General features: G+C 57.1%; 4 protein-coding genes across 13 annotated transcripts; 3 read left to right on the top strand and 1 right to left on the bottom strand.

Annotated features, from left to right (window-relative positions):
• Positions 1 to 14: 14 nt before the first annotated feature.
• Positions 15 to 8,910, top strand: HDGF (heparin binding growth factor). Of its 4 annotated transcripts, none has more exons than XM_025997345.2 (6): positions 15 to 295; positions 5,748 to 5,824; positions 5,956 to 6,094; positions 6,697 to 6,882; positions 7,165 to 7,394; positions 7,612 to 8,910. In XM_025997345.2, the coding sequence occupies exons 1-6, from the start codon at positions 209 to 211 to the stop codon at positions 7,616 to 7,618; spliced, it is 726 nt and encodes a 241-aa protein (XP_025853130.2). In that variant the 5' UTR covers positions 15 to 208; the 3' UTR covers positions 7,619 to 8,910. The 4 variants fall into 4 exon arrangements, with proteins under 4 accessions (XP_025853130.2, XP_072589719.1, XP_072589718.1 ...); XM_072733618.1 differs by lacking the exon at positions 15 to 295 and adding an exon at positions 500 to 673; XM_072733617.1 differs by lacking the exon at positions 15 to 295 and adding an exon at positions 2,140 to 2,329.
• Positions 8,911 to 9,698: 788 nt separating this feature from the next.
• Positions 9,699 to 13,528, top strand: MRPL24 (mitochondrial ribosomal protein L24). 5 transcript variants are annotated; one of them, XM_072733615.1, is made up of 7 exons: positions 9,802 to 9,863; positions 11,019 to 11,150; positions 11,646 to 11,993; positions 12,074 to 12,169; positions 12,369 to 12,472; positions 12,750 to 12,880; positions 12,980 to 13,528. In XM_072733615.1, the coding sequence occupies exons 3-7, from the start codon at positions 11,811 to 11,813 to the stop codon at positions 13,114 to 13,116; spliced, it is 651 nt and encodes a 216-aa protein (XP_072589716.1). In that variant the 5' UTR covers positions 9,802 to 9,863; positions 11,019 to 11,150; positions 11,646 to 11,810; the 3' UTR covers positions 13,117 to 13,528. The 5 variants fall into 5 exon arrangements, with proteins under 5 accessions (XP_072589714.1, XP_072589712.1, XP_072589716.1 ...); XM_072733613.1 differs by lacking the exon at positions 11,019 to 11,150 and having other exon boundaries at positions 9,699 to 9,863; XM_072733611.1 differs by lacking the exon at positions 11,019 to 11,150 and having other exon boundaries at positions 9,741 to 9,863; positions 11,643 to 11,993.
• Positions 13,488 to 20,320, bottom strand: METTL25B (methyltransferase like 25B). 3 transcript variants are annotated; one of them, XM_025997342.2, is made up of 8 exons: positions 19,931 to 20,320; positions 16,837 to 16,961; positions 16,521 to 16,713; positions 16,127 to 16,189; positions 15,794 to 15,937; positions 14,638 to 15,119; positions 14,026 to 14,210; positions 13,488 to 13,747 (listed from the first exon to the last, which is right to left on the bottom strand). In XM_025997342.2, exons 1-8 carry the CDS (start codon positions 20,039 to 20,041, stop codon positions 13,626 to 13,628), a joined length of 1,425 nt encoding a protein of 474 aa, XP_025853127.1. In that variant the 5' UTR covers positions 20,042 to 20,320; the 3' UTR covers positions 13,488 to 13,625. The 3 variants fall into 3 exon arrangements, with proteins under 3 accessions (XP_025853127.1, XP_025853128.1, XP_072589711.1); XM_025997343.2 differs by lacking the exon at positions 16,127 to 16,189; XM_072733610.1 differs by lacking the exon at positions 16,127 to 16,189 and having other exon boundaries at positions 19,231 to 20,121.
• Positions 20,309 to 26,046, top strand: ISG20L2 (interferon stimulated exonuclease gene 20 like 2). Its single transcript, XM_025997341.2, has 4 exons — positions 20,309 to 20,614; positions 21,085 to 21,933; positions 23,742 to 23,942; positions 24,803 to 26,046. The coding sequence occupies exons 2-4, from the start codon at positions 21,202 to 21,204 to the stop codon at positions 24,914 to 24,916; spliced, it is 1,047 nt and encodes a 348-aa protein (XP_025853126.1). The 5' UTR covers positions 20,309 to 20,614; positions 21,085 to 21,201; the 3' UTR covers positions 24,917 to 26,046.
• The last annotated feature ends 547 nt before the right edge of the window (positions 26,047 to 26,593 follow it).

The following is a 26,593-nucleotide window of genomic DNA, read 5'->3' as shown; positions in this document are numbered from 1 at the left end:
CGCAGCACCGCGCCGCCGCCTCCGCGCCCGCCCCGTCCGAGCGGCGGGGGCGCACACCGTGGCCGCGCCGGAGCTGGGGCCGGGGGCCGCCATCGAGGCGGGGGCCGCGCGAGGGCCGGAGCGCAGCGGCGCCGCCACCGCCGCGCGCGCAAACTTGGGCTCACGCTCGCCGGCGCGGCGCGGAGCCCGGGGCGCCCGGAGCCCCGCCATGTCGCGCTCCAACCGGCAGAAGGAGTACAAGTGCGGGGACCTGGTGTTCGCCAAGATGAAGGGCTACCCGCACTGGCCGGCCCGGGTGAGCAGCGCGGCCCGCCGCCCGGGCCCGGGCTGGGTTGCGTAACACCCGGGAGGGCGCAGAGGGGGCGCGGGCGAGGGGCGGCCGGGTCCCAGTCCCGACCCGCCGCGAGCCCCGGCGCCCCCCGCCTGTTACATAATGGTGGGGGCGGGGGCCCGGCGAGCGCGGCGTCCGCCCCCGCCCCCACCCCGAGCGCGGCGGCCTGGGGCGCGGGGCCTGGCCGGGGACCCCCTGGAGAGCCCCGCTGTCGCCTCTGGCCGCCGCCCCCGCTCAGACCTTCCGCGGACCGCGCGGTGGCGGGAGGGTCCTGGGCCGGGGAGGGCTGCGTGGAGGCGGAGTTCGCTCCTGTAAAACTTTGGTGTGGGGCGGCCGCAAGAGGTCTGAAGTTGGGAGGGTCGCCGAGCGCTCGGGGCGGCGTGAGAAGGGGGCTGGCTGCCTGGCTCGGGACTTGCCGCCAGGACCTCGGGCTCTGCGGCCCCGCGCAAACATCCCTCCATATGCTGGCGATTCAGATTGGGGGCTGCGGGGTGGGGACCCCCGGGAGGCCGGGAAGACTGCCCAGGCCGCCTCTTCCTGGTGTGTGTGGGGGTGGGCTCCTCCTCCCTCCACCGTGGCCCAGCCTGCCATGTGGTGGAGTTAGCCCGCCAATATCAGCGCCCCCCCACCCCAGCACCTGGCCAGGTGGGAGGGTGGAGCCCAGGGCCCTGCCTGCTGTGTTCATCAGGTCTCCCTAAGGACTGGGTCGGCTCCTGGAAGGACGGAGGGGGGAGGGAGGCTGCTGGAGGAGGTTGGGGGTGTCACAGGGGGCCGTGTTTTTGGCAACTTACTGCAAAGTTGTTCTGGAGAGGCTTTTGAAATTGGGTGCGGTTGTGACTCTGTCCCCTAGAGGTAGGACTCAGGGGAACCAAATAGGGCTGAGAGCGGTTTACCGAGTTGAGGGGCCGTGCAGAACTGCCTCTAGACTGTAGGTCGCTCTCCACGCGAGTCCCAGCGTCTTCAACTGGTCCGGCCGTTGCGCTGGGCCTGGTTCAGGCTGCCAGGCCAACTTTTGGGGCTACTTAGGCCACTTCGTCACTGGGTACCCTCTCCTGAAGAGTGTGATTAATTCACTATCTCTTGAGCTCCTTCCCTGAAACTTCTACATGTCCAGCCTCTCTGAGTGGGAACAGGTATAGAGAGAAGTGCGGCTCTCCCAGCATCCAGGGCTTCCTAAGGGCCTGGGCCGTGTGCTGGGGGGAGCAGTGTGAGGACACAGGCACTTTGCCATGTGTGTGCATGCTATATGTGGCCTGTGAACACTCGTGTACTTTACCCTGCACCTTTGATCCATCTGGCTTCTCAGCCCAGATGCCCAGGCCTGCCGGGCAGGGCAAGAACTGAACCCAGGTCTCTACCACTCCTATCTCCTGGGGGTGGGACAAAGTTCGAGGCTGGCCCAGTGGCCCAGGCCCCTGGGAGGGGGTGCAGCTGGAATGTAGGTTGCACAGAAGAGAGAAGAGGGAGGGGGCGCAGACCTTCAGGGAGAGGCAGCATGTGGGACTGGGGATGCCCAAATGTCTTGTCTTCACTCTCACCCTCAGCCTCCAGGACAGAAGGGCGGGACAGGGAGGCAGTGTCTTCCTTTCAAGGCCTGGACCTTTTAGATAGAAGTAGGTTTGGCAGGGGAGTCCGACTGGATCTCAAGGAGGATCTCACCCTTTGCTTGTGCTCTGGCTTTTGTGACATCTGGGGAATGGGACCCCAAGGCTCCTATCTCCCAGGTAGAATCCCCCCTGAATGCTGAAAGTACCGACAAATGCGAGCCTCCTCACCATGCCTGGGTGCTGTCTCAACCCCTAGAGTGGCGGAATCTGAAGGGGCCCGGCCCCTCCTGAGACAGCTCCTCGACTGCCCCTCTGATCAAATAGAATCCTCAGCTGTGGTGAAGGCCACTGAGTGGACTTTGCCTCCCCAGCCCCGCTTCTGGGGAGGATGGCTGACTGGGAGAGACTGGAGAGCTCAGTGCCTGGAGAGCCCAGCCAGAGAGGCCACGTGGTAGGCAAGACCTGCCTGGGGAGAGCATGACTCCATCTTAACCTCCTTCCCCTCTTCCTCCTGCTTGACTTCTTGGGGGATCTCCAAGCACTTAACAGTTCACCTTCAAGACTCAGGGCTGTTTTCCTCCCAGGTTCCTTCCTCCTCTCTGCTTCCTGTTTCACAATCCCAGAAAACCTGAGCAGCTAGAGGGCCTCACCCAGCTTTACTCCCTCTGCCCCCCCACCCCCCATGTCCCGGCACCACCTTCTCCTTTCTGCCACTTAGGCTTGCCACACTTTCCCGGCCCCAACTGTCTCCTGCCCCAGATTTTCCGGTTCCTGGGTCAGGTTGGGCCTGGCTCTGGGTGTGGTGGTCAGAACCCTGGCTGGCAGTCTGAGCAGGCTTAGCCTTCCCTGCTGCCTTCCTATTGTGTGGGCAGGCGGCCCTGGGCTCTGCTTTGGTTTGAGGCTGGGGAGAGGTGTTCAGTCCTCCCCTGTTCTTCACCTGGGAGCTTCAGTTCCCTCATCAGACCTCTGGCGGGGGGTGGTGGATGTGGGCTCAGGGATTTTAGTTTCGTTAGCTGGGGTCTGAATGATGGAGCCAGGCCGATGCAGAGGTTTCGGCGTGGAGTATGGACTGGCCCTGTCCTGGGAGAGTTGGCCTTCCTAGATTCCTGGAGTGGCTGAGAAGTAGAGCCCCCTCCCCTGTTGGCCAGTAGAGGGGGGGGTGTACAGTGGGGTCCCTAGCACTCTGGCCCCACCCTGACCCACTTAGCTTTGACTCACTTGTTCTGAGTCACAGCCTGGATATAAAGGCACCGCCTGGGAGACATATGTCTGTATTGGGGGTACAGGCCTCCCCTGAGACCTCATGTCCTCTATATGGAAGAAGAACCGCCCTTCACTTCAAAATGCAAGAAATGACATTTCCTTTGTAGCTTGAAAGATGGAAGGGATTTCTCCCATTTTGAGATGAGAGGCTGGGACTTGAATTAAGTGAAGAGTGTACTCTCCTGGCACTTCCCCCACAGGTACCTGCAGTCCAGGTGAGGCAGGAGCAGGACTGACTTCCTCCCGGTAGATGCCCATCTACCCAGGCCCCTGGCTTCCTTCTTTCCTCCAGACCCACCCTTTATTTGGCGAGAAGTCAGCAGGGCGGGTATATCTGGCGTGTGGTTCTATTTTTAATTCTCATCCATTCTTTTGTTTCTCTTCCACCCCTGAGGCTGGGCAGCTGGTGGCCTCCTGGGTCCCTGTCACACCATTCAGCTGCCTCTGACCGCCTTCCACGGTTCCCCATGGCCTTGTGGTTGGAGCAGCCCTGGCCATGGCAGTGCTCCTGGAGAGACCTTCTCACCCTTCCTTTTGACCCTCACCTGCCCCACCCCCCCTTCTCCTGAGCCTCAGTTTTCTGACTTTGACCCCTTGAGCATGTTAATGTCCTGTCGGGGGTTTGGGCTCAGGTGCGCGCCAAGAATGCAGAGCTCAAGGTTCCCTGCTGTGCTCCCAGCAAGACCCTTGGCTCCCCACCCCTGTGGCTGGTTCGTTGGGCCGAAATCCACAGAGAAGAGGCCTCAGGAAGGGCATCTGCTATTGTTGTACCGAGCCTGTCTTCTGGGACCTCTAAGCCCTGGAGGCTCTCATTTTGTTTTTCGCTTGCCCCCCTCTGAGAGGTCTCACAAGACCCAGGTGTCCTGGCCGAGGCCTGACTCCTCCAGCTGCACCCTAGGTTTGGCTTCCCAGAGAAAGGCCTGGGCCCTCCAGCCCTAGCTGTGGTTTCAAGCACAGCCTGGGTCCCAGGTGCCAGACTCCGGGCTCAGGGGTGGGGTGTGTTAGTGTCCCCTCCTCCCCAATCTGGAGAGAGGGCCTGGGGGGAGGGGTGGTCACATTCCTGGTTGCTGAGTGGCCCCGGGGGCGGGGTGGGTTGTCATGGCGATGGGGATCCTGTTTGTGGGGGGAACTGCGTGCCTTTCCACCCCCTGCTAACACACCCCAACCTCCTGGTCATGGGGAGGGCCCAGTTGGTGCTGGGCCTTCCTGGGGGGAGGGGCCGAACTTCTGTCCCCAGAGGCCACAGGGCAAGGGGGGAGGTGCCCAGGAACCTGCAGACTCCATGCCTGGAGCAAGATGCCCCTCAGATTCCTGCCCAGGGCCCCGCACCCCCTCCTGGGCGTTCCTCAGCTCTGGCCCATCCACCCAGGCTCTCAGGTCAGGCTCCGTGTTCCAGTCCCTGCTCCTCACGGCCATGGTCTGCTGTGTCCTATCTGCGCCTGGGGCCCCAGTCAACATGGCCACCTGGCCCGTGTCCGGCGAGAAGCCAGGCTGCTAGGCTGCTGGGCTGCTGCAAGTGTTGCTGGGACTTGTAGTCCTTCCCACTCCCCCAGCTCTGCTGGGCCTCTCCAGGGCTCTGGGGAGGCTGTGGGGGCCCCTGCCTGTCCATGAGCACACACCTCTGCACCTTCCCCACCATGGCTCTCCTTGTGCCCCCAGGACGTGGCAGGCAGGGGGTCAAGTCAGGAGACCAGCTCAGAGACCCTTGCTGACTTCCCCTGTCATTTGGGGGGCCTGTTTCCTTATCTGTGAAACGATAGCGTCCGACTACATCAAGAGGCTTTCAAAGCCTTCCCCAGAGACCTTTGGCGTTGCTTTGGAGGGGGCTGTTGGATAGGCAGCCCCTTGGCCGTACCTGCCAGAGAGTCCACCTAGGCAGTGCTCGGTGCTGACGTGGGTGACTGTAACACGCACTCTGCTGGAGAGGTGCGGAGACTTCTGAGGGGGTGGGGTGGGGGAGGTCACGGGAGTGAATGAGCGTGGGAGACCGGAGACCAGTATGGTTGAGGAGGACAACTGGCACTGTGGGCGGTACAGCAGGCCAGGTGATGGCCATTTACTCTCCACTCTGTGGTTTCAGTACCATGACACTCTCCATCTTACAAATGAGGTCACTGAGGTAGAGGATGGTTGAGTAAGTAGCCCAAGGTCATCCAGATATTGGTGGCAGCGTGGGCATTCAGGCCTTGATGCTTGAGAGGAGACGTGAGTGGATGGGCCCTCTAGTCATGAGCCTAAGCCGCAAGGTTTCAAGCAGGCAGCACGGAAGGCAGCACTGAGGGCACAGTGGCTTGTAGGCGGGCTGTAGTCCAGCGGGAGTGGAGGGAAAAGGTGACTGGTTGGGCTAGGGTGAGGGCTAGGACCTGGGTGCGTGGGCAGGCAGAATGGGTGCTGTCTAGCACCTAGAGGAGAGATGCTGATGCTGGTTTCCAGTGGGCTTCATGTCTGACTTCCAACAAAGTTTTCCTGCTTAGAATGGTTTAAAAACTATCATGGTAATCTGGGTCCCTCCCAGTCTGGTTTTACAAGTATTTTGGAGGCCAGCCTTGGCCCCAGTTTGGTGACTTCAGGACTCCACTCACTCCTGTCCCTACTCTTGCTCCCAGATTGATGAGATGCCGGAGGCCGCCGTGAAGTCCACAGCCAACAAGTACCAAGTCTTTTTTTTCGGGACCCATGAGACGTGAGTGAGGGGCTGGAGGTGGGGAGGGCCAGAGGTGGTGCTGGCACGCCTTCCCCTTGGCACCCCTTCCCCTCGGGTCACGCAGCTCAGGCAGTGAGGGCTCCAGAGCACAGTCTCCCATCTCTCACCAGGGCATTCCTGGGCCCCAAAGACCTCTTCCCTTACGAGGAGTCCAAGGAGAAGTTTGGCAAGCCCAACAAGAGGAAAGGGTTCAGCGAGGGGCTGTGGGAGATCGAGAACAACCCTACCGTCAAGGCCTCGGGCTATCAGGTGAGCAGCCACGACCCCAGAGAGCCCCTGGAGAGCAGGTGTGGCCACTGGCTCTGGAGCAGGCTTGCACCCACTGGGGATGCTGAGCCGGCAGGAGCTCCTGGGGTGGGGCTGGGGGGGGCCTGCAGGAAGGGCTGGGAGGGTGGGGGATGGAGGGGGGCAAGGACAGGAGGACGGAGGCGGTAAGTGGAGACAGCCCTTTCCCCTTTTCTGAGGCCCGGGTGAGCGTAGGACTTGGCCTTAACTCTTTCCACAAAGGCTTCCAGGAGGAGGTGCTCGTGAGCCGGGCAGGATGAGGCGGGAGGGTGGGGGGCGGGGGTCGGCGGGGAAGGGTCCCAGCTCCCTCTGGGAGAAGTTGACCCGAGGTTTTGCCTCCTGCTCCAGCCCTCCCCCCTCCTGCACAGAGCCCTGCCTGCCCGGCCGGTGGGTTTAGCCCGGGGCTAATCCGACAGAGGTGGGTCTCAATCACTCGTGAGACTGGGCACCTGGGCGGGGGCGGGGGTGAGGTGGGAGAAGGAAGGAGTGAGTGGCCGTGGGTGGGTCAGGGAGGGGCCCCACGGGCCGCGCTGGTGCCACTCAGCCTCCACCGTCTCTGCACGCAGTCCACCCCGAAGAAGAGCTCTGGAGATGAGCCCAAGCCGGAGCCTGAAGCCACGGAGGGCGATGGTGACAAGAAGGGGAACGCCGAGGGTAGCAGTGACGAGGAAGGGAAACTGGTCATCGACGAGCCAGCCAAGGAGAAGAATGAGAAGGGGGCACTGAAGAGGAGAGCAGGGGAGCTGCTAGAGGTAAGTGACCACCGCTTAGGCCCTGGGTGGGGGTGGGGGGCAGTGGTGGCTCCTGTTGCTGCTGCTGCTGCTGCAGGGATATTCTAATCTGGGGGAGACCACCTCCCAGTGTGGGGTCCCCTGCTGAGAAGATGGGGCACAGACCCTTCAGCTGGCAGAGAGCTGGGGACAAGGACTGTGGACATGGTCTGGAAGGAACCTCTGGGTGGGGGGGGGACTAGTTGGTGGCTGATGGCCTCCCTCCCCAGCCTCAGTGGCCTTATCTCTGCCAATCCCACCTAGGACTCTCCTAAACGTCCCAAGGAGGCAGAAGACCCAGAAGAGGAGGAGAAGGAAGTAGCCTCCTTGGAGGGTGAGAGGCCCCTCCCCGTGGAGGTGGAGAAGAACAGCACCCCTTCTGAGCCCAGCTCTGGCCGGGGGCCTCCTCAGGAGGAAGAAGAGGAGGAGGAGGAAGAGGAGGAAGAGGCTGCCAAGGAAGATGCTGAGGCCCCAGGCATCAGAGATCATGAGAGGTGAGGGAGCCCCCTGCCCTGAGGCAGCTGGACTGGGGCAGGGGGGGTGGGGGGGTGGGAGGTGGACAGCCACCTGTGGAGAGGTGGCAGCAGAGGAGGAGGAGGAGGGCCTGCAGTGAGGCAGGGTGGGCTCTCCCAGGACACTGGTGCTGGCTGGGGTGTGGCCAGCCCTGGGGTCACACGGATAACCCTTCTCCCCTCCGCCCCTCCCCTGCAGCCTGTAGCCACCAATGTCTCAAGAGGAGCCCCTGCCCCGTTCCTGCTGCTGTCTGGGTGCTACTGGGGAAACTGGCCATGGCCTGCAAACTGGGAACCCCTCCCCCACTCCATCCTGTTCTCCTCTTCCACCTACTCTCCCCACTCCAAGCCCAGCTCCTGGAGATTGACCTGGATGGGGCAGGCCACCTGGTCCTCACCTCCATGTCGCCAGCACCCCTGTGATCTGAGTCAGGGCCATGTCTTCTGCTTCATGGGCTGAGATGAGGTGTCCCTCCCTGCCTGGAGTTATTTTCAGGGTATCCGAAGGGGCCTTGGACTGGCTGTTTCCATCTCCTAACGCCTCCTCCCTGCTCCCCAGCATTCTGGACCTCTGGGTTAGCTGGGATCAGACGTAAGAGTGGAAAGGATGGAGAATTCAACAGTGGGGTAGGCTTCTGGGCCTGAGAGGCCATCTCCAAATTGTAGAGGGGGGGTCTCAGGCAGGAGGACGTGTCTTCCTGCACTTCTGTCCCTTCCTCCCTTGCCTGTTATCCCAGCTGCCTAGATTCAGGGAAAGTGGGACAGCTTGTGGGGGAGGGCTCCCTCTGTACATCCTCGATGATGATTGACAGCACCCTTTCTTCCTTTTGCTGACCCCAGGCGTTCTGGGAGCTGTAATTGGTCATCAGAAGGTCTGGGGCTCTGCAGGTGTTGGGGTGGAGGACCTGGGATGGGAGGGTTGGCTTCCCCCAGCGAGGCTGGGAGTGCCGAGGAGTAACCATCCCCTCTGATCTCTGGCCAGAGATTGGATGCCCTGTGCCCCCTCCCCACCTGCTCAAGGCCAGCCTGCACTCACACGTCACCCAGACATAAAGGAAAAGACACATTTTTTAGGAAATGTTTTTAATAAAAGAAAATTACAAAAAAAATTTTAAAGAACCCCATCCCTTTGTGTCCCCCCCCCCCCCTCATTCCCCACTGCTGCCTCCATTTCTGAGGTGCCCTAGGAGGCTTCCCTCCATTTGGGGTCTGAGGACTTTTCTTTTTGTAGCTGGGGCTTTGGTGTTCCTTGTTGTGTCATTTCCCACTCACTTCCCCACCTGGTCTCCTGGGTGTTGTCACCAGACCTGAACCCGCGAGAGGACAGGGAACCAAGTGCCCTTCCCGCTGGCCTCTCGTGGCCTCTCTGCCTCCCTGTCTCCTGTCTCCCCTCTCCCTTGGGCTCTGATGAAAAATTGCTGACTGTAGGTTTTGGGAGTTTAGTTCTTAGAACCGTAGACGATTTCAGTTCTAGGAAAATAAAACCCGTTGATTACTAGATGGAATCTTGACTGCTTCTTGGGGGTGGTGGTGGTGTCTGGGGGGTGTGAGGGGGCAGGAGATGTGGGGGTCTCCAGTCCTTTGTCGGCCTGAGGTGGGCCAGTGGGCAAAGTGCATGAAGTGTCTCCTTGTACTCATGCCAGCAGCTGGGGAGCAGTGCGTACCCCCCAGTCACCTGGGGGCTTGCCCCCAGCAGTGGGGGTGAGCGGTGCCGGAGCCTGATCCCCACCCCCGACCCCAGGACACAATGGGACGGGAGGTGCAGGGGCTGGTTTGGGGGAGCCCTGCTGCTGCCTCGAGTCCGAGCTACGGATGCCTGCCACCCGTAAGTGGCAGGAAGGGCCGGGAGCTGGCGACACCCAGTGCACGGAGTGCGCGGAGTGGCCAGAGCAGGTCAGCATCTTCCACGCCTCCCAGAGCTGACATTTTGTGACAAGCTTATGGACTGGCCTTTGAAGGGCCCACGTTTCATCCCTTCCTGCAGAAGCCCTAAGGCAGTTTCTTAACCTGCCCTGCCCCCTGCAGCAGACTGGGGGGCGCGGGGAGAGGACCGTCCGCAGCCCAGCCTGGAAAGGAAGGCCCTGTGTTTCCAATAGGAAGCCACAATCCTCTAGAAAATGGAGACTTCCTCTCTGGAAACTACAATTTCCAGCGGCCCTCGGCAGAGCGCGTGCGGGGACTTGCCCCGGCGCCGCAGCCTAGCCTTCCCGGCCTTCAACTCCCGACGTGCCTCTCGGTGTTCTTACGCTGCCTGATTTCCTACCCGACCAAATTTCCTGTTTCCAGCTCGCCTCATAGTGACGGACGGACTACAACTCCCAGCCTGCAGCGCGAGGTTGATTTGCGCGTCGGCTCCGCATTTGGACTCCCATTTCCCAGAAAGCCGAGGGACAGGGGCGGCGGGCTCAGGGCGCATGTGCGGGCGGCGCGGCGGCGCGGCGGGAAGCGGAGGTGAGCGTCCGGCGCCCGCGGTCCTGACCTCGTCGGGCTCGCCTGGGAACTGGGGGCGGGAAAGATCTTGGTTTGCCCGGGCCGTGGCTCGGTCAGCTGCTTGGAGCCGGTGGGTGCTGAGGACTGCTGGGGCCGGGGGCGGGCGGGACGGGCTTCCCGAGGACAGCCCCACTGGGGTGTGTGGGCGCGGAGGGCCGGATCCTGGGGGTCCCCCCGCCCCCCGGGGCTGCACCGCGCGTGGCCGAGCAGCGACCCCCCGGGCGTCCTGGCCGGGACGCCGGTGAACTAGCTCCCGGAGCTCCGTCGTCCACGGGCTGGCCTAGGGCTCGCACCTGCCGCTTCCCCCCAGCGTCGGGGTCGGCCGATCTGCGCTCCGAAGCGGGTATCCGGTGCACATGGGAACCCCGAGGCCGCCGTTGGTCGGCAGGACGTTGGCAACTTTTTTTCCACGTGAAGAAATAGAAAAATGGGGATCCCTGGGTGGCGCAGCGGTTTGGCGCCTGCCTTTGGCCCAGGGCGCGATCCTGGAGACCCGGGATCGAGTCCCACGTCGGGCTCCCGGTGCATGGAGTCTGCTTCTCCCTCTGCCTGTGTCTCTGCCTTTCTCTCTCTCTCTCTCTCTCTGTGTGACTATCATAAAAAAATAAAATAGAAAAGTGATCCGACGTTTCAGATAAACCACTTGGTTTCTTTTCTTTTTATCCCAGTGTGCATAGTTGGAACCTGTAAACAAATGTCGTGAAAGGAACTGTGCCCCCAAACAGTTCCTTTGCCCGGAACAAGTCCTGGGGCTCTCTCCTTCACGTAAATGTTTAAAGCCTGTGCCAGAATATGTATGTGTTTTTTTTTTTTAATTTGCCTAAGCAGCACAATGCTATTTGCATTATTCTGTACTTTGTTAAAATATTAGTAGTTTGAAGGACACCAACAACCCCATAAAGTTTCAAGGATGACAAAACTAGCCCAGGCATTAAGTTGCCCTGGGTCCCAGAGGAAGATGCTGAGCTGGTGGACACCCAGGTCTCCGTGCGCTCCTTGTGCCACAGGAGTGCGCTTTATTTGCACTTTTAAGTGAGACTCTGTGCTTAGCTGTAAAATAACATTAACGATCCCTGCTCCATCCCCCCCCCCCTGTTTTTTCCTTTTTTCTTTAAGATTTTATTCATTCATGAGAGACCGAGAGAGAGAGAGAGGCAGAGACACAGGCAGAGGGAGAAGCAGGCTCCATGCAGGGAGCTCGACGTGGGACTGGATCCCGGGTCTCCAGGATCACACCCCGGGCCGAAGGCAGTGCTAAACCGCTGGGCCACCGGGGCTGCCCCATTTTTTCCCTTTTTAAAAAAAGATTTATGTATTTCTTAGAGTGCCCGGGGGAGGGGGGTGGGCAGGAATCTCTCTCCGCTGAACTTGAAGTCCAAAGCAGGGCCGATCTCACAACCCTGAGATCAGGACCTGAATGGAAATCCAGATTCAGTGGCACCTGGGTGGCTCAGCGGTTGAGCGTCTGCCTTTGGTTCAGGGCAGGTCTCGGTTCAGGGCTGGAACTAGATGGCATGGCATGGTCTCTGGCCTCAGAGAACTTTTTGGACCTTGAAATCAGATATGGGTGGGTTTGAACGTCAGTTCTCATATAGTAGCTTTATGAGCACAGACAAGTCACTGAACTTCTGTTAAGTCTTCCTTGCATCTTTGCCCACATGTCTCTATCCGTCTATTCTGGGGGTTTGTTTTTTAAGTTTGTTTTTTAATCTTTTTTTTTTTTTTTTTTTTTTTTTTCAGCAGGCTCCACACTCAATGTGTGGGGCTTGAACTCAGGACCCTGAGATTAAGACTCAACATGCTCTCCCGACTGAGCTGGCCAGGTGCCCCTCTGTCCGTCTTCTTGAAAGCTGACTAGGAAGGTTTCTGGATCTTCCCTGGCCAGGGGATTCCTCACGGCCTCCAGCCATGCGTCTCTCTGCCCTGCTGGCCTTGGCATCCAAGGTCACTCTGCCCCGAGACTACCGCTATGGGATGAGCCGCCCAGGCTCTCTCGCAGACAGGAGGAAGAATCCTCCAGGGACTAGGCGGCGCCGGGTGGCTGTGGAACCCATCTCTGATGAAGACTGGCATCTGTTCTGTGGGGACACAGTGAGAGCCTTGGATGGGGCAGAGTGGTGGGGGTCTCCCGGGGCAGAGGTCCCCTCCCCAACCCACATGTCTTCCCGCAGGTGGAGATCCTAGAAGGCAAAGATGCTGGGAAGCAAGGCAAAGTGGTGCAAGTCATCCGGCAGCGCAACTGGGTGGTCCTGGAGGGCCTGAATACAGTGAGTGGAGAGAGGATGGGGTGCTCAGGAAGCCCGTCCCGTGTCACTCTGCGTGAAGAGCAGCCAGGGAAGGAGGGAGGGAGACTAGCTGCAGGGGTGGTGGACAGCCGACCGTGCTGTTCACTGGGGCCGAGTGCTAGCTGTGGGAGGCAGGCCCCGTCACAGTCCTTGGTTTTCACGTCCCTTCTCTTTTGGACAGCACTACCGCTATGTTGGCAAGACCGCCGAGTCCCGGGGAACCATGATCCCTAGTGAAGCTCCCTTGCTTCACCACCAGGTCAAATTGGTGGATCCCGTGGACAGGTAAACACAGGGGCTCTGGCCAGAGGGCTCCCCTCTGTGAGTCTGCGTAGGTGTTGGTCACCCATACCAACGCATTCCAAAAGGAATGGTGGGTCGGATGTTCTGAAGTTGAGAGGGGACATCTGTCTCATGGATGTGACCCCTACAGGTCACCTGGGTTAGAGATGGAACAGCAACAAGATGGTGACCTTCATGTTTTCAGCCATTGACTTTTTTGGGGTGAAATGCAGCAGGAAGACCGGGTTCTCAGGCTGGATTTCTCTTTTACATCCACCAGGAAGCCCACTGAGGTGGAATGGAGGTTCACGGAGGCAGGCGAGCGGGTACGTGTCTCCTCAAGATCAGGAAGAATTATCCCCAAACCTGATTTTCCCAGAGCTGATGGCATCGTCCCTGAAACGTGGACTGGTAAGGCTGGGGGGAGGGGCAGGAAGGTGGGCTGGGGGGAGGAGTGGGAGGGAGGGTGAAGAAGCCCTCCCGCCCATCTTCTTTTCTCTGGCTCGACAGATGGCCCCAAAGACACATCAGTGGAAGATGCTCTCGAAAGAACCTATGTGCCCCGTTTAAAGACACTGGAGGAAGAGGTGATGGAGGCCATGGGGATCCAGGAGACGCGAAGACACAAGAAAGTCTACTGGTATTGAGCCTGGGAGAGCACTCCTTCCTCTGCTTCTAGCCCTGAAGGACAGGCCACTCCTGCTGCAGACACCAGCAAAGAGCCAGGAGTCCTCCCCTGGGTGCAGCCTCCCCATCCTCTGGTAGCCTGGCACCCCTAACCACAGTGCACTGGCTTCTGGGACTGACGCAAGAGGTGTTGGTCCTCACACAATGATAGAGCCTGGATGGAAGTTAGCCAGCTTCCAGGGGGGCCAGGCCTGCAGGTTGTGGGAGAGAGACTGTCCGTGTCTATGTCTATGTCCGTGGGTGTGGGTGGTCCAGCTGTGGCAACTCTACGACTCAGTAGGGGTTGGTGCACGTCTGTGTTTTCTTACACTGACTAGAAATGGCAAGGAAATAAAGATTTCACTTGTTTAATAAATTAAAAATAAAATTTTACATAGCATGATGTTATCAGAGATACCAGAGTTCCAGGAACAAAGAATACTGGTTCTTTGGGCAAGTGTGGTGGCTGGGTGGTTTCAGAGAGGGTTTGTCAGCTGTCTTCCATCTCCAGAAGAGAGAGGGCTTCACCCAGGGGCCTCTTGGTAGCCACTAGAACCAGGTTTCTGGGTGAGAGTGCAGGACTGAAGATCGGCAGGAGCTCAGCATAGAAGCCTAGGAGAAAGGCAGGGCCGCGCTCAAACTCCACTCAGATTAGGCTCCTTGCCTAACCTATGCATAGCCCTTCCCCTTGCCTCCCAGGGGAGGCCTCAGGCTATCTAGGGAGACCTAGTTCTCTACCAGGAATGTGGGGGTTCTGGCTTAACATGCAGCTCACGGATGTGGGCCTGATGAATGGGAACGTGCACTGACCAGCCCTCTTCGCCACCACCCCCCGACCAGGGAGGAACCCAGGCTACCCAGCAGGTGTGGGAGTTGGTAGCCACCCTTACCCTGCTCCTGAACATACAGCAGCCGGTCCAGCAGAATCAGTGTCTCTACCAGTGGGGCCAGAAGCAAGGCCAGGCTGAAGAAGGCCACCACTCGGTTCTCCTGGGCCTGGTGGGCCTGAAGGGCAGCCACATTCAGTGGCAGCTGAGGATCCAGCCCCACCCGCCGGAGTCCCCGCCGCACGTATCTGTGGGGTCAGCCACAGACAGCAATCAGTTTGCTTTTAGGAACCTCTGCCTCCCACTCAAAACTGCTTCCCTAACCCAGCTGGAACTTTGCTCCGTGTGCTACCTACTGCGCATTTTCAGATGTTTCCCTGGCTGTGAGCTGTCTATCAGATAGCAAATTAATCGCAAAATTTACTTTCAGCTAGATCTGTCCGACTATTCAGCCATTTTTTTTGCATTTAAGAAATTTGATAGAGTTGTCTGATAAAAAACTGCCTTCCTAAAGATGTTGAGGAGCTGCCCCTGAGACTTCAAAATCAACCCCCTGGGCACATCTGGAATGTCCTTCAGGATAAACTGACAAGTGAAGATGGGAGGGGCATCAGACCTGCAGTTGGTGATGTTCCCTTGTCAACCCCCCCCTCCCCCCCCCCCCCCCCGCCTCACTCTTCAATCTTCAGCTCGTGGACCCTGGGGATCCCCTGCACGCCTGGCCGACGCAGCTCGGGCTGGGCACCCCGGATGACGGTCTCCAGTGCTGCCCGGTAGCAGTGGGTCCGGAGGCCAGGGCCTGATTTCTGCAGCCGCTCTGCATACTCCTCCAGGGCGTGGCAGGCTCCTTCCCGCAGCCTGTAAGGCAGCTCATGGCCGGGCAGCCCAGCCACCCATTGACTCAGTGGGTAGCCACCAGGGTCACTCAACTTCATGTAGCAGCAGCCCACCGAAGCCAGGGCCACCACTTGAGGACAGGAGAAGTGCCTCAGCAAGGTAACGCTCAGATCCCCACAGGCATGCAGGCCTGTCAGCAGCAAACGGGCCCTGCTCTGAGGTGAGGTGTCCAGGGGAAGCAGAAGCTCTTCACACAGGGCAGTAGGCTCTACCCACCTAACCACGTGGTGTGGGGAGTATCGAGGGCTGGCTCGGACCACCTGTGAGGCAGGAAAGAACACAGGCAGGTGGGAAGTCTGTCTGCTGTCCCTGGGCCATGTCAGGTCATAGGAAGGGACATGTCCCCTGCATTCCTTCCCCAGGAAAGAAGCTGGAGAATGGGAGAGCTGGGCCTTGAATCAGGAGACAGGCTGAACTCTGGGCTTATCACAAACCCCAAACCTCTCTGTGTTCTGGCTCCCTCCTCTGTCAGAAGCCTGGTACCTTACCGGCCACCTCGCACGTGGCTGGAAGGACACACCAGTGTGCAAAGTACTTGGTAACTAGAAAGTGCCTTTAAGATGTGAGGAGGCAGGGAAACCTGGGTGGCTCAGCAGTTTAGCGCTGCCTTCAGCCCAGGGCCTGATCCTGGAGACCTGGGATCGAGTCCCACATCAGGCTCCACGCAGGGAGCCTGTGCCTGTGTCCCTCTGCCTGTGTCTCTGCCTCTCTCTCTCTGTGTTTCTCATGAATAAATAAACAAAATCTTAAAAAAAAAAAAAAAAAGATGTGAGGAGGCTCTGGTGTAGGGAGCCCATGGGCAAGGGGCAGCAGAGTTAGTTAGGTTAGAGACCACCACCTCAATCTCAGAAACTGAAGAGTGAGTCCAGCCTTGGTGCCCGATTCCAGCCAACCAGACCCTCCCCTACAGCCCTGGCTGCAGAAGTTGGCCTACCTGTGGGTGCCTCTTCTCTTCCTTCTCCAGAGCCTGCAGCAGCTCCTGGTCCAGGCGCTGGGCTCTCTGCACCAGCCTCTGGTCCCCCTCAATGCTCTTCACCAGCAGCCCCAGCCCCAGGGACATGAACCGGGAGAGATGGCCCTGCAGTCACAAGAGGGAGGGTGAAGACAGCCCCACTCAGTGTTCCCTCTACTGGCAGCCTCCCTAGCCTCCCTGGACACCTGAGGCTCTGGCCCCCAAAAGGCTCATCTACCCTGACTTCCACGACTCCTCAGCATCTGCCTCCAGCTTTCTATCCCCACAACTCAAACTATCAGGGGTCTGACTCACCTGGCCTGAACCTATATCCACAACCTGGGTGCAGCCCGTGAGGTCACTCAGCTTCTTCACCAGCTACAAGAGGGAACAAAGCTCTCCTGGCCACTGGTTGCTGGCTCCCAGAGCAAACACCCATAATGAGGGTGGAGGAGCTGCAGAGGGTAGAGGAAGATGGACAGAGGGCCACAGAAGAGACAGTAGATATGGAAACCAAGAGCAAGGGTGCTGCCCCCAGGCTCAGGTGGTTCTTACTACTCAGCACCGAGAAGAGCTACGTGTTGAAGCCCTGAGCACGCTATGGAGGGGCAAGACAGGAAGATACAGCCACCAACCAACCCATCAAAGGACGAACATATAAAACAAACACAGCATCGAGGGGATGGCCCCTCAGTGCCAGTCGTCTCACCTCCCCCAGCCTCCGGATCTCATGCTGCTTCTTGGGCCTGACGTGTTTCCGGAAGGGAGCTGTCAGCCGGGAGCTCTGGCTGGGGTTCTCCAGGAACTCCGAAGGAGTCTGAAACCCAGGTGTCCGGGTAAAGGCCAGGGCACAGGCTGTAGACTTCAGGGCCAGCAGGGAAAGTGGCCACACCGACCTGTACCTGAGATAGGCCAGCCCCAGTGAATGGCTCTATTACATCCTAACTGTGCCAGTTTACAATTCAGGAAGTCCCAGGGGGACTCTGAGTCTGAGTCCCCCAGCACGGGGCCCCTCTTGCCCATACCTGACCACTTCCCCTTCCCCAGGCATCCCCAGCAGCTGCGTGGCCAGCTGTGGTGGGTTCAGTCCATCCAGCGCTTCCTGCCATGAGCAAGGAAGTGTGCCCCACAAGTTGTCTGTAAAGAATTCCTGCAGGAGAAGGGGAGAAGCAGTCAATTTCTTTAAAAAAAAAAAAAAGATTTATTTATTTATTCATTCATTCATTCATCCATTCATTCATTCATTCATGATAGACATAGACACAGGCAGAGACACAGGCAGAGGAAGAAGCAGGCTCCATGCCAGGAGCCCGATGTGGAACTCGATCCCGGGACTCCAGGATGGCATCCTGGGCCAAAGGCAGGTGGAGAAGCAATTAGCCACTCCTCCCTGCCCCTCTGGACACAGGGCCTGGCTGGCTGCAGCCAGCAGGTGCCTCCTGCCCAACCCAGTCACCTCTCTCTGAAGCCTGTTCTGCCTCCCCCTCCCTCCTCGGGGACCAAAGGACTTTGTGGACATACCTCTCCTTGCAGCACCTTCCCTGCTATGTGTGTTTTCTCCATTCAACTGAACCTAAGGGCAGGGACAGTGTCCCATCTGCATCCCCAACACCGCAGTGACAGACCTGTGGTGTTAGCACATCGCCATTTAACAATCTACCAGTATATGCACCGAACACTTTATATGTCAGACATTGGATATAATAATGCATTTTTATTCATTCATTCATTCAACAGCAATTCTGGAGCTTTGGTTACACACCAAGCTCTAGTTTGGGCTCAGATGATACAACAACTGATACAACAAGGAACCAGAGAGAATTCTTGCTCTCACAAAGTTTACATTAGAACAAACAAACTTCAGGCAACACTGAATGCTACATAGACAATAAGACACTAACGAAACAGTAACACATGAAGTTTGAGAGAGCACTACTTTGGAGAGGATAAGGAGGGAAGACCTGTCTGAGCAGCTGGCACCTGAACTGAGATGTGATGATGAGCACACCCCAGCAGGTTAAGAAAGGCCAGTCAGTGGCTGCCAGAGGTCGGGCAGCTAGGGAAATGCAGCTGGGCCGGGGAGGAGTAAAAAAGTACAAACTGCCACTTATAAAATAAACACATCACACAGGTGTAATGTGCAACAAGATGACTATAGCTAATAACACTGTACTGCATATCTGAAAGTTCCTGAAGAGTACATTTTAAAAGTTCTTATCCCAGAGCAAACCTAACTTTAGACGTGAACGATGTCAACTATACTCACTGTGGCAATCATTTTGCAATATACACAAATATCAGATCGTTACATTGTATACCTAATATATGTCTCAATAGAAAAAAGTTCAGCCATGGGCAGCCGGGTGGCTCAGCGGTTTAGCTCAGCGGTTTAGCGCGGCCTTCAGCCCAGGGCGTGATCCTGGAGCCCCGGGATCGAGTCTGACGTCAGGCTCCCTGCATGGAGCCTGCTTCTCCCTCTGCCTGTGTCTCTGCCTCTCTCTCTCTTTTAAAAAAAAAAAAAGATTTTATTTATTCATGAGACACACACACACACAGAGGGAGAGAGAGGTTTCAGATCCCAGCTTTGCTGGACTCTAGTTCTTGCTCCTAACCACTCTGCTCTACTGCCTTCCTGTGGAAGAAAACCCTCCAGGCACACAAGTAACTGCAAAGGCCCAGGTACCCGCCATGTTTGTAGCACAAAAATCAGGCCAGTGTAGGAGCCGCAGAATGAACATGGGAGAAGCTTGTGTCAGACTTCATGAGGCAGCAGGGGGGACGCCTGCCTGGCTCAGTGGTTGAGCATCTGCCTTCAGCTTAGGTCATGATCCTGGGGTCCTGGGATCGAGTCCCTCCGTCTATGTCTCTTATAAATAAATACATAAAATCTTAAGAAAAAAAAAGAGGCAGCAGGGGATGGGGATGGGTCATGCAGTGCTTTCTAGTTAACGGTAAGGAATTAAAATTTGATCAAAGCACCTCGAAAGCAAGGCACTATCTTGATCAGATTTACTTTTTTTAAAGTAAACTTTACACCCAATATGAGGCTCAAACTTACTACTCTGCCACTGACCGACCCAGCCAGGCGCCTGTGATCAGATTTACATTTTTATTTATTCATTTATTTTTAATTTAAATTCAGTTTGCCAACATATAATACAGCACCCAGTGCTTATCCCACCACAGTGCCCTCAGTGCCCCTCACCCAGTTACCCCATTCCCCCCCACCTCCCCTTCTGCCACCCTTGGTTTGTTTCTCAGAGTCAGGAGTCTCTCATGGTTTATCATCCTCTCTAATTTCTCCCCACTCAGTTCCCCTGCTTCCCTTATAGTCCCTTTCACTATTTCTTATGTTCCACATGAGTGAGACTATATGATAACTATTTTTCTCCGACTGACTTATTTCACTCCAGATTTACATTTGAAAGAGCTCAATCAGGCTGCTTTGTGAAGAAATGTCATGGAGAAGAAGTGGACACAGACGTTAGTTAGGAAATGGTCCAGGAGCAGAGGATGGTGGCTTAGTCCCCGGTGGCATCAATGGAGATGGAAACACAGGGGTGAGTCTGGTATCTATTCTGGAGACAGAGCCCCAGGAAGGGCCGGCGCGTACATCAATGAAGGAGAGAGCTGGACCAAGGATGCTTCTGGGTCTGGGGGCTGACAGTCAGTGGACGCTGGTGCCACTCATACATCAGCGCATTTACTCTTCAGGTGAACCCTCCGACGGGGATTACTGTGGCAGCTGAGAAACCCGGGCTAGGCGGAGTTTCTTCAGACGCCTAAGGCTGGCCCAGTAAAGGAGGCAGCTGGTCTGTCGGCCTCCAGAGCTCTCACTGTCCCTACACTGCTGAGCCAAGGACTGACTCAAAGCTCGGGTGAAGAAGCACCTCGCACGTTCCCGGCAGGGCTCTGTGGTCCACACTTTGACCGTGGACTTGGGACGGTAAGAAAAACTATCTGTGTACTAGGAATGTTAACAGGTACGGGGCGGGGGGAGACGGTTCTAACCCTCTCTCGCACAGACACTAGGCTGAGACGCAGAGAAGAGAGGTCGGAAGCCTGCACCCCAGATTCTCGGCCCGCCGGGCGCACCCGCCCACACCCCCGGGGCCTCACGATGATGTAGGCGTCCACGATGGAGCGGTAGCGCGCCAGCACGCGGGTGAGGTTCACAGCCAGCTGCCTCCTCTGCTCCAGAGAGAGGCCGCGCGCCGAGACGCCGGGCATCCCGGGGGCAGGCGGCGGCGTCGGGAGCGGGGCGCGCTGAGCGGAGAGAGCGCTGGAGCCAGGCCCCACTCGGGGACCCCTTCCCCGGCCGTCGGCAGGCGCGGAAGACTGGACGCGCCCCTGACGTCACAGGTCGCGACGCGGCGCGGAGGGGGCGTCCCCGGGGGGCGGAGCACCGCGCAGCACGTCACAGAGGCGAGACGCGGCGTCCCGGCTCGCCCTTCCCCGCGCATTTCCCTCCTTGCCCGGAAGTGAGGCGGGCCCTGCGTGCGGCGTTTCCCGCGGGGCGCGGCCGTCCCACCTTCGAGTTGTACCTCCACGGGGCTAGAGGGGCCGGGGAGCGCATCCCGCCCCCGCCGCCCCCCACGCCGCCACCGCCGCCGCCGCCCCTGCCGCTGCTCACGCACTCAGACTCCCTGGCCTCGCTCCCGGAGGCGGGGGCGCTGCGGGCGCGCGCACGCCGGCCCCCAACGCGGTCCAACCCGCGCGCCTGCCGGCCCGGGCCTCGCCGCCGCGCACCCACTTCCGCATCCGGCGCCGGGCGCTTCCGCTCATAGCGGCGTCTGCCGGGAGGTAGGTGTGAGTGTCGGGGGCGCTCTCCTGGGCGGGGACCCCCCCGGCCTGGGTTCCCTGGGCGGCTACATGTGGTCAGGGGACCTGTCTCGGGAGCAGGGCTGGGGCGCGGCGCCGGCGGAGGGTGACCGGCGGCCCCGGGGGCCGGCCCCGATTGCCGGCAAGCGCGCTCAGCCGCTCTCGGGCGGGCGATGCAGCCCCCGCTCCGGCTTTCCAGCTCCGCTTCCGAATGGGACTGAGCTCTGGAGAGTGCCAGTGACCCTTCCCAGGCCCTACAGTTGGTGCATTATGGGGCCGCGCCACAACCGAGGCCCTCCTGGCTCACACGGTGCCCCTGACATCCCTCCACGTTACAGATTCGTTCCCACTCTGGGCAGTCGCTCGGATGCCTTTTCAACCTGCAGCCCACGCAGACAGGTCTTGTTTCCCAGGCCTGAAGGCTCTGTGATCAGGCTCCCTTTCTTTCCCAGGGTGTGCTACAGACCTCCAGATGTGGGCCCGTGGGATTCAGCAGAGGATGAGTCCTCTGTCGTGCTGTCGTCAGTAAGCCACTCTTCCCAACTGCTTTCCCGCTATCCACTGTCCTCATGTCTACCCTGCTTCTCAATCTGGATTTTGGGGAACCTCCCCCTAAAAAAGCCTTAGAGGGGAATGCCAAGCACCGAAAATTCGTCAAGAAGCGGCGGCTCTTGGAACGGAGGGGCTTTCTGAATAAGAAGAACCAGCCCCCGAGCAAGACACCTAAGCTACATTCAGAACCTATGAAGAAAGGGGAGACTCCTAAGGTGGATGGCACTTGGAAGGTTTCTCCCCTTCCAAAAAAGAAGGCAGTTGCCTCCAGCAGTGGACCAGAGCAGTCCCTGGACAAGAAGACTGCAGTGCCGTGGCTGACACCTGCCCCTCCACAGAAGGCTGGCTCTGCTTTGGCTAAAGTAGATTTGCTGGGGGAGTTCCAGAGTGCCCTTCCAAAGATTAGGAGCCACCCAACTCGCCCCCACAAGAAGGGCCCCCAGAAGAATCCTACTCAGAAGAATGCCCCACAGAATTCCATCCAGTCTCATTCAGACAATAAGTGCTCCGGAACAACCCAGAAAACACCGAAGAAGATGGTGGCCATTGACTGTGAAATGGTGGGCACAGGACCCAAGGGGCATGTCAGTTCCCTGGCTCGATGTAGCATTGTCAACTACCATGGAGATGTGCTCTATGACGAGTACATCCTTCCGCCCTGCCACATCGTGGACTACCGGACCAGGTGGAGTGGCATCCGGAAGCAGCACATGGTGAATGCTACACCCTTCAAGGTTGCACGGGGCCAGGTGAGAGGCATGGGGTACGACAGGAGCAGCAAGGTGGCTGCGCTGAGGTGCAGATCCCTTTTCAGCAGAGGATATCGCCCTAGAAGGTGCCAAAGAAGTTTGGAGGAGGGAAGTGGGAGTGGACTGCCAGATGAAGGGGGCAGGCATGGTGAAGGCCCAGAAAGTTACACAGTTAACGGCTGTGCTGAAGCGAGTTAGCAGAGACCGAGCTGAACTCCCCAAAGGAATCATCACCTGGGAAACTAGGAACCTAGAGGACTAGCAGCACCACAGGGCAGAGTAGCAGGTGTGAATGGCGAGGGAATGGGCTCGATTTGGGAGTGCCTTGTAGAGATGTAGTTTGGGGTTGAGAACAGAGGTGGAGAGGGTTCCCAAGCAAGTGTGGGAAGTGTTGGTGGCAGGAGCTAGGTGGTTTGTATTCTTGGGACAGGTAGCCTGAAGCGGAGGGGTTGCGTGTCGGGCTCTCACCTCAGTCATGAGCAAACTTCTTTGTGGTAGCCCCATGCTGGACCCTGGGAGCATCACAGAAGGATGGGAAAAGGAAGGCGAACCTGGGAGGCACAGGGAGGAGGTGGAGGGGAAGCCAGCTGGTCTTCGGAGGCCTCCAGAGGGCGCCCATGATCCATATTTTTGTCTTTTCAACTTTACATTCTTAGTCTTCTTGGGACATGCTTTGTTCCACTAATTCTTTTCACTCCCTGGTAGTTGGAGGCTCTTCATCAGAGGCAAAGGTGCTGAGTTTTAGAAAGTACTTGAGAGGTGTGCCACAGGCCACCAGTGAGCAGGGCTGGGAGAGGCAGAAGGTGGGATGGGTCTGAGATCTAGAATCTGCGCAGCTTGAATGAGGGCTGGATGTGAATTAATGTGCAGTAGAGGTGTTGGTGGACAGTAAACTGAAGGTGCGGTTAGGAGCAAGCAGGAACCTCATCAATTGGGCTCCCATTGAGTTTTTGTCATAAATGGATTCCCCAGTGCCCATGCCAGGGTGTGAGATGGGTACGTTCAGATGGTCTGGCCCCTTCCAGGGGGTTCCTGCTGGCTCTGCACGGATTGTAGGACTGTGGCTTTTGTTCACAACCTGTTTGGAGCCCTCTTGGGGAATGGCCTTGAGAGCTTGTGCCTTATTCTTGGTTGTCTTTTTGGTTGCATGCCCTCATGCGTTAAGATCCTGAAATGGTGAGGTGACCTGGTCCTGAGACTAGTGTGAATGAGTTTCCTGAGCAGCTGGTGAGTGAGTGGGAGGAGCTGTAGAGCTGATTTTCTGGGTTGCTTGACCGATTCCCTCTGCAGCCTGAGTCTACAGGTGATTCTTAAGCTTTTATAACTTATAGGTCCTTCCAGAGTCTGATGAAAATCAGAGACACTCCTCCTCAAGCACCATATATGTAACTATTGGCATATGATTTGGGGTTTCTTTTATCTTCCTGGAGCCCATCTTTGACCATTGGTTCAACCCTTATGTCTAAGGCCAGAATATGGTAATGGTTAGAGAACTTCACATAGCAAGCCAGAACTGAACTGGTTAGCAAACATCTGACACATGAGTGTGATTTGGGACTGGGGCAAATTAATGAGAAGATAAGGAGCCATTGGTGATAGGAGTCCAAACCAGGTTACACCACGGTAACAGCTGCTCATCACCTGGAGGTGAATCTCAGATGGAAGAAACGTTGTGGGAGAGGTTGAGGTAGGTGAGCACATGGTGCAAAGAGCTTGACAGGATCTATGACCACATTGGGCTTTCAGGATAGAGGGGCTCTTCTACCTTTGCTGCCTCCTCACCACCGCCTTTTCCGCTCCTATTTCAGATCTTGAAGATACTCACAGGGAAGATAGTGGTGGGCCACGCCATCCACAACGACTTCAAAGCCCTTCAGTACTTCCACCCCAAGTCCCTCACCCGTGACACCTCCCACATTCCCCCCCTCAACCGGAAGGCTGACTGCCCAGAGAATGCCACTATGTCTCTGAAGAGTCTCACCAAGAAGCTTCTAAACCGGGACATCCAGGTAGTGTCTCCCCAGATGCTGTCAGGCCCCCGGCTTGGATGCTGGGGGGCCCTTCTTGCTGCAGGCACTGGCCCCGAAATTGCTCTGGTTGTAGATGCAGGTGGGCTGCTCTGATGGGAAGAGCTTTAGCAAAAGGGCCCAGTGTGTAGGGTAACAGTTCCTGCTTTCTACCTTACAGAATGTCCCAGAGGGTGCTTGGAAGGGGGGGAAGTCTTCAAGTGCTGGCAAAACCCTAACTGAGAAAAGAAAGCTTCTTCTTTTTAAAAAAAAAAAAAAAAAAAAGATTTTATTTATCTGTTTGTTTGTTTATTTATTTATGAGAGACAGAGAGAGAGAGAGAGGCAGAGACACAGGAAGAGGGAGAAGCAGGCTCCATGCAGGGAGCCTGATGTGGGACTCGATCCCTGGACTCCAGGATCACACCCTGAGCCAAAGGCAGATGCTCAACCACTGAGACACCCAGGCATCCCGCACATAGTGCTTCTGAAAGTCCGCAAAGTGGATGCCAGGATCTCTTGTGTGGGCGACAGGTTTGCACTCAGAGAAAGGTGTCCTGCCTGGCAGGAGGGTGGGCACACGTGTGTAGAGAGTGGTTGAGGTTGTGGGGAAGGTGGGAGACTCACAAGGCCTGTCTGTGATCTGGTTGTTGTGTTTGCAGGGTGCCGAACAGCGTGGTGTGTATGGTCCACAGAAAGGTCTGAGGCAGACAGTGTCATAGGAGTTGAACCCTCAGAGGTCTCCGGCAGTGGCCCACTAACTCTGCAGCAGCAGCAGCATTTGGGGGGGCTGGGGAGAGCCAGTTGGGAAGGAAAGAAATAGTCTCTTGTGGCTTCATGATACTCTCTTTCTCCTGTATTCAGGTTGGGAAAAGTGGACATTCCTCCGTGGAAGATGCTCAGGCCACCATGGAGCTGTACAAGTTGGTTGAAGTCGAGTGGGAACAGCACCTGGCCCAGAATCCCCCAAAGGACTAATGGCAGTGGGGGCGCTGTGATGTGGGGATACAGAGGTGGCACCATACCCAGGAGAAAACGGGCCATGGACCAGTGGACAGCTCTACCAGCTCCACCTCTTCGCAAGCTCAAGCTGTGAGGGAGAGAGAGGCTCCACCCCAGGCTTAATATTCATTGAAATTTCCCCTCAGGTGTTGTGTTGTGTGTCTGGCTAAGTGTTCCGCGGAAGGAGGAAGCCTCCATGTCAGAAGCAGCCGTATACTGTTTACCTCTTCAATGGTGCTAACCGTGGGTCCCAGGGTGCTGGCTCCAGCAGGCCTTCTGACCTTCAAGGGGCAGGGCATACTGGGAAGTGTAGTTTCCCAAACTGCCTTATCGCCAGGGTGTCCCATTTTATGCCTTTTGTTCTCAAGTAATTAGCAGCACCTTGTTTCACTCTGAGAAGGACCCTGGTTGGATGATGGTGCTGCGAATCACAGACTCAGCTTTTGTCTCAGTCTCCACCTAGTTTGTGGGGGCATACTGCTTGTCCTTGCCACTCTGACCTCCCGAGGAGCCATCCCTGGTGAGAGCTTCAGTTCTCCTCTGGGTTACGCAGTAGAGGTAAGAGAGCGTGACTTGGAAATCAACTTTTCTGATTTAGGAAAGCAGTGTCTTTCCTAAAGTCATAGAGGATTAATTTAATTTAGATCTCACTTGGTAGGTTTAAAAAGAACTTAAAGTGTTTTCATGGGTTTTAGTCTTTTACTTTATTAAACCAAATCTCTAAAGACTCAAATTATTCCCTTGATAAATTTTTATAATGGAAAAACAATTGTGTGCTGTTTGTTGTTTAACATTACGCTAAAAAGTGTTTACAAGGAGGGGCATCTGGCTGGCTCAAGTAGAGCACACAGTTCTTGATCTCTGGAGTTGTGAGTTCAAGCCCTACATTGGGCATAGAGCTTACTTGGGGGAAAAAAAAAAATCTTGGGCAGCCCTGGTGGCGCAGCGGTTTAGTGCTGCCTGCGTCCCGGGGTGTGATCCTGGAGGTCTGGGATCGGGTCCCGCGTCGGGCTTCCTCCATGGAGCCTGCTTGTTCCTCTGCCTGTGTCTCTGCCTCTCTCTCTCTCTCTCTCTGAATAAATAAATAAATCTTAAAAAAAAAAAAATCTTGTCATAAGGCCTAATGGGGCTATGATGCTGTGAGGGGTTCCCAGATCTCTGTGGATAGCACTAACTGGGCTCTCTTGCTGGAAGTCCTCAAGAAGCACTGACCAAGCCTTTGCATGTAGCCCAAGTACTCTGCTGCCTTGTCCTTATCCCTACCACAAGCTGAGCAAACCAAAAATGATGGCCCAAACCACGCAAACATATTCACACAGTGGGTGTGTGAACAGCAGAATGATTCAGAGTGGGCATGTGGGAGGGATGGGTCGAGGGAAGGAAGGGTGCTCGGTGACACCAGCCTGGTTGGTCCTGCCAGCTCTTCCTTGGTGGCACACGCCCTCGTCTTGGGAAGGTGAGTCACAGGTCTGACCTTGTGTCTGGGATCACCATGTGCACTGTGGCTTGGGAAAATGCAGCTTCCACATATGCACCAGGACTATGCCGTCTTGAGAGGCTGGTTTGTCTCCAGGGGCAGAGTTACAGTCATGGCAGGTGGGAGAAGGGAGTTTCCTACAGCCAAACCGACCTCGGTCTTGCTGTCCTGTCCTG

The sequence above is a fragment of the Vulpes vulpes genome, chromosome 13 (assembly GCF_048418805.1).
Source record: "Vulpes vulpes isolate BD-2025 chromosome 13, VulVul3, whole genome shotgun sequence".
NCBI lineage: Eukaryota > Metazoa > Chordata > Mammalia > Carnivora > Canidae > Vulpes > Vulpes vulpes.
Note: the sequence above shows the minus strand (reverse complement) of the source record. Positions and strands in the feature narration are given on the sequence as shown.